Raw genomic sequence first — 6,117 nt, forward strand, 5'->3', positions numbered from 1 at the left:
TAGGTGCCTTTTGGCAAACTCCAAGCGGGCTGTCATGTGCCTTTTACTGAGGAGTGGCTACTGTCCGGCCACTCTACCATAAAGGCCTGATTGGTGGAGTGCTGCAGAGATGGTTGTCCTTCTGGAAGGTTCTCCCATCTCCACAGAGGAACTCTGGAGCTCTATCAGAGTGACCATCGGGTTCTTGGTCACCTCCCTGACCAAGGCCCTTCTACCCCGATTGCTCAGTTTGGCCGGGCGACCAGTTCTAGGAAGAGTCTTGGTGGTTCCAATCTTCTTCCATTTAAGAATGTTGGAGGCCACTGTGTTCTTGGGGACCTTCAATGCTGCAGAAATGTACACTTCCCCAGATCTGTGCCTCGACACAACCGTGTCTCGGAGCTCTACGGACAATTCCTTCGACCTCATGGCTTGGTTTATGCGCTGACATGCACTGTCAACTATATAGACAGGTGTGTGCCTTTCCAAATCATGTCCAATAAATAGAATTTACTCCAATCATGTTGTAGAAACATCTCAAAGATGATCAATGGAAAAAAGGATGCACCTGATCTCAATTTTGAGTCTCATAGCAAAGGGTCTGAATACTTATGTAAATAAGCTATTTAAAAAAAAATTAAAAAATAATGACAAAGCGAAAACAGGTTTTTAGACATTTTTGCTATTTTATATATATAAAATAGCAAAAATGTCTAAAAACCTGTTTTCGCTTTGTCATTATTTTGTATTGTGCGTAGATTGATGAGGAAAACAATATTTTATCCATTTTAGAATAAGACTAATGTAACAAAACGTGGAAAAAGTCAAGGGATCTGAATACTTTCCGAATGCACTGTACGTTAGGCAGGCATTGATTGCTAATGCGTTTTCAAGTGTAACACCCTACGAAAACACAACCCGCAGACACACAGAAATTACAGAGGCTGTCACCCATCTATCGTATAGCCAAAGACATGACTCATATCTACACTTACTGTAGTACGTTTACATGCACACTAGTAATTCTATATTAAACTGATTATGGCACTAGGCCGAGTATGGCATTAGACACGTAAACACCTTACTCTGCTTACCTTAATCTGCCTAAATCATACTCAAAGTAAGTGTACACCAATTAAAAGCACAAGCTTCCTTCGTCTTTTGTGCATGTGACGCATGAACATTAAAACCAAGAATGAAGTGAGTTCGGAAAAACTGAATGCATTAATCTTAGAAATTGTTTTTAAATAGAAACTTTATATGTCCGAACTCAGAATCAAATAGGCTACCCTGATTTCAGATGTATCCATGTAAACAGGATCATTAGGGAAATCAGTATTCTTGCAAATAATGTAAATGTTTAAATCTGACTATTCACAATAATCATATTATTGTGTGCATGTAACTGTAGACGTCTTCAAGAAGATTATTTAAAAAAACTGGACAGGAGATAAAAGACTGCATTTCTCCCAAGTCGCCATGCCAACACTATATAACAAAATGAAGGGAGAAGTTGAAACAGAGTTCACACGTTGTTTACAACCGACTTGATGAGTAGTTTCAACTGAAAGGTCGGTGCTTGCAAACATCATAGGCTTCTTCCCCGGAGATCACACATGAGAAAACATCACTCTGGGTTTGAGAGAAGCTTTAGTCACCTGGGGCCTGAATGAGGAGCAGCAAGTCTGAATTACAATAAAATGGCGCAAACGCGGTAAAGGCCATCGCGTTGATGACTGGACCAAACGCGGTAAAGGCCATCGCGTTGATGACTGGACCAAACGCAGTAAAGGCCATCGCGTTGATGACTGGACCAAACGCGGTAAAGGCCATCGCGTTGATGACTGGACTAAACGCAGTAAAGGCCATCGCGTTGAATGACTGGACCAAACGCGGTAAAGGCCATCACGTTGATGACTGGACCAAACGCGGTAAAGGCCATCGCGTTGATGACTGGACCAAACGCGGTAAAGGCCATCGCGTTGATGACTGGACCAAACGCAGTAAAGGCCATCGCGTTGATGACTGGACCAAACGCGGTAAAGGCCATCGCGTTGATGACTGGACCAAACGCAGTAAAGGCCATCGCGTTGAATGACTGGACCAAACGCGGTAAAGGCCATCGCATTGTTGACTGGACCAAACGCGGTAAAGGCCATCGCATTGTTGACTGGACCAAACGCGGTAAAGGCCATCGCGTTGATGACTGGACCAAACGCAGTAAAGGCCATCGCGTTGAATGACTGGACCAAACGCGGTAAAGGCCATCGCATTGTTGACTGGACCAAACGCGGTAAAGGCCATCGCGTTGATGACTGGACCAAACGCGGTAAAGGCCATCGCATTGTTGACTGGACCAAACGCGGTAAAGGCCATCGCGTTGATGACTGGACCAAACGCGGTAAAGGCCATCGCGTTGATGACTGGACCAAACGCGGTAAAGGCCATCGCGTTGATGACTGGACCAAACGCGGTAAAGGCCATCGCATTGTTGACTGGACCAAACGCAGTAAAGGCCATCGCGTTGATGACTGGACCAAACGCAGTAAAGGCCATCGCGTTGATGACTGGACCAAACGCGGTAAAGGCCATCGCGTTGTTGACTGGACCAAACGCGGTAAAGGCCATCGCGTTGTTGACTGGACCAAACGCGGTAAAGGCCATCGCGTTGATGACTGGACCAAACGCGGTAAAGGCCATCGCGTTGATGACTGGACCAAACGCGGTAAAGGCCATCGCGTTGATGACTGGACCAAACGCGGTAAAGGCCATCGCGTTGATGACTGGACCAAACGCGGTAAAGGCCATCGCATTGTTGACTGGACCAAACGCGGTAAAGGCCATCGCGTTGTTGACTGGACCAAACGCGGTAAAGGCCATCGCGTTGATGACTGGACCAAACGCGGTAAAGGCCATTGCATTGTTGACTGGACCAAACGCGGTAAAGGCCATCGCATTGTTGACTGGACCAAACGCGGTAAAGGCCATCGCGTTGATGACTGGACCAAACGCGGTAAAGGCCATCGCGTTGATGACTGGACCAAACGCGGTAAAGGCCATCGCGTTGTTGACTGGACCAAACGCGGTAAAGGCCATCGCGTTGATGACTGGACCAAACGCGGTAAAGGCCATCGCGTTGATGACTGGACCAAACGCGGTAAAGGCCATCGCATTGTTGACTGGACCAAGCGCGGTAAAGGCCATCGCGTTGATGACTGGACCAAACGCGGTAAAGGCCATCGCGTTGATGACTGGACCAAACGCAGTAAAGGCCATCGCGTTGATGACTGGACCAAACGCGGTAAAGGCCATCGCGTTGATGACTGGACCAAACGCGGTAAAGGCCATCGCGTTGAATGACTGGACCAAACGCAGTAAAGGCCATCGCGTTGATGACTGGACCAAACGCGGTAAAGGTCATCGCGTTGATGACTGGACCAAACGCAGTTAAGGCCATCGCGTTGAATGACTGGACCAAACGCAGTTAAGGCCATCGCGTTGATGACTGGACCAAACGCGGTAAAGGCCATCGCGTTGATGACTGGACCAAACGCAGTAAAGGCCATCGCGTTGTTGACTGGACCAAACGCGGTAAAGGCCATCGCGTTGATGACTGGACCAAACGCGGTAAAGGCCATCGCGTTGATGACTGGACCAAACGCAGTAAAGGCCATCGCGTTGTTGACTGGACCAAACGCGGTAAAGGCCATCGCGTTGTTGACTGGACCAAACGCAGTAAAGGCCATCGCGTTGATGACTGGACCAAACGCGGTAAAGGCCATCGCGTTGATGACTGGACCAGACTCCAATGTTTTGGTCACAGGCTGCACCTTGCAATCAGTAGGCTACGTGTTAGATGTTTTTAAAGCAATTTGACTTCATTTAAATTATAACAATGATTGGGCCTACTTATACATAATTACACAATCATAAGCTTTCTATTCCATCGGTTAATATGTAGGTGCAATAATCCTATCTGCTATCATATGTATAACAATATTGGAAAACATTTGTTCAATTTGTTTTTTATTCAGTTAGCACGGTATGTATTAATTCATATTATCTCATTTTAGAAGTGATGTTCTCTACCCAGACACTTGTATTAACCATGGCTGATGGAATTACCACGCTTTAAAAAAATCGCAATTCATAATCGCAATATCTGGCCCAAAACATGTGCACTTAGATATTTTGTCCAAATCATGCAGCCCTATTGTATTCTCTGATTGCTTCTGTAATTCAAAACTCATGACTCCTACCGGTAGGCCCAACAACTGGGCGAAGAAATTAGAGCCCAGGTCAGCGATGACGACATAGAAGGCAATACAGGTCCCCAACATCAGACCTATCATACTGTAGAGGAAGAGCGAGAGAGCCCAAGAGAGAGTGGGAGGAAGAGGGAGAGACATTCAGATATTAGCATTTGATCAAGGCTCTAAAGACACAAGATATACATCACAACAGTATTGGCTCTCAAAGGAAAGGACACATACCTGGTCTCCACCAGTGTTTTGCCTGGTTTGCCATAGGCATGGAAAGCTAGGCCAGCATAGGTTCTGCGTTTGGTGCTGTTAGCCGTGTGGACCAGAAACATGCACGACTGGTGGGTCATCCACGAACAGAAGAACAGCAACAAAGTCCCCAGCACTATCCCACACTAGAGCGAGAGAAGCAGAGACAGAGGGTTATTTCAAAACTGCAAATATGGCAACTCTGTCATACACATTTCATATTGACAGGGGCATGATGGGGGCCTAAAACTGCAATTCGGTACAAAGATGTCAAGATCAGCATAAAGCATGAGGTGCACAGCCTGTATAATGCACCTGTTAGGGCTCGTGGAAAGGTAAACACCGAACAAATGTTCACGCATTAACTGCCGTCACACCAGTAGCTTATCGTGAGTTCAAAGTCGCTACACACGATAAGATAAACTACCTCTGCAATGGAATAATCGTGTGACCGATATAAGATAGCGGAAACCGTACCTGTTTGAAACAGAACGGCATGGTCAGAACGCTCACTCCAACGATGCTGTTGACCACGTTCATGATCAAACCCCAGTTTGAAGCCGCCGCCGTCATTTTGAATGGTTAGGTTTTCTTCACCACACAAAAACCGTTCAATACTACGTAGAGAAATGACCACGGTAAAGTGGCGGCCGTTATTTAGTCCAAGTAACGATGATGACAGTAGTTGAATCCGTCTGATTCTGCTTTGCTTTTTCCAAAGCGTATCCTTTTCAAGAGTTATGTGACGTGGCGCTAGTAGGATAGCTAGAGAAACCAAAACATACCGAACAGGCAAACTAGATCATTCAGCTAAAATACATGTAGCTATGTATATTTAATTTCACGAAATAAAATACGTTTATCTGCATCGTGCATGTACGTTCAAAAGGAAAAATTGACAGCTGAAAGGAAATCGAGCTTTTGTTGTTGCAAAAACTTTGTTCAACACACACCTAACCTTAACAGTATTCGATTCCCTTGATGTTGAAGCTTATGTTATCATCGGTGACTCGTCCACTGGATTAAAATAGACCGTTATCAATTTATATCCATCACATAACGCTATAAAGTTTTATGTTCATATTTACCATGAGATAAACAACTACAAAAGCTACGGAAATCACTATTTCCTGAACGTGTAAACAGGAAGTATGAATCTGGCTCTTACTCTTCTTCGTCTTTAAGGTTTTATGGCAGACTACACCTATTGGTGTATTGCCGCCACCTACTGTACGGGTACTGAACGAAAAATAAAAATATCCATTGGGGGAAAATACCAACGTCATATACAATACAAACAAAATAAATCCCCCAAATCCCCACCCCACTCCAGGTGCCTATGTGGAAGGAACATTCATCGACAGGATTCCTTGTAATGCCTCTGCTTTACAATCGCGGAGTCCCGCACTCACAACGATGCCTATTTTCTCTTATTTATTCTTTGTTAGAGCTGTGCAGTTTATTACCAATGCATCTGGCTCTTATTACACCCAGAGATACTTTTGAGGACATGGGAAAGCCCTTTGAAATCGTATTAACGCCCATTGTGTAAATTATCCATACGTCGCACGATGCATTCTGGGCTATTTTGGGACAAGGCGAGTTCTCATTCAAGGAGGCAATGGGA

General features: G+C 45.3%; 1 protein-coding gene across 5 annotated transcripts in view; it reads right to left on the bottom strand.

Moving 5' to 3' along the window:
* LOC120030080 (putative sodium-coupled neutral amino acid transporter 10) overlaps nt 1-5,655 on the bottom strand; it is a 33,686-nt gene extending 28,031 nt beyond the window's left edge. For 3 of the 5 annotated variants that reach the window (XM_038975414.1, XM_038975416.1, XM_038975413.1), the window contains exons 1-3: nt 4,968-5,655; nt 4,473-4,636; nt 4,239-4,332 (exon numbers count right to left, since the gene is read on the bottom strand). In XM_038975414.1, the coding sequence (XP_038831342.1) occupies nt 4,239-4,332; nt 4,473-4,636; nt 4,968-5,063 (354 nt within the window). In that variant the 5' untranslated portion in view covers nt 5,064-5,655. The remainder of the gene's footprint in view (nt 1-4,238; nt 4,333-4,472; nt 4,637-4,967) is intronic. The other 2 variants (XM_038975412.1, XM_038975411.1) reach the window with 2 other exon arrangements.
* Nucleotides 5,656-6,117: the final 462 nt, after the last annotated feature.

This window comes from Salvelinus namaycush, chromosome 35 (assembly GCF_016432855.1).
Source record: "Salvelinus namaycush isolate Seneca chromosome 35, SaNama_1.0, whole genome shotgun sequence".
NCBI lineage: Eukaryota > Metazoa > Chordata > Actinopteri > Salmoniformes > Salmonidae > Salvelinus > Salvelinus namaycush.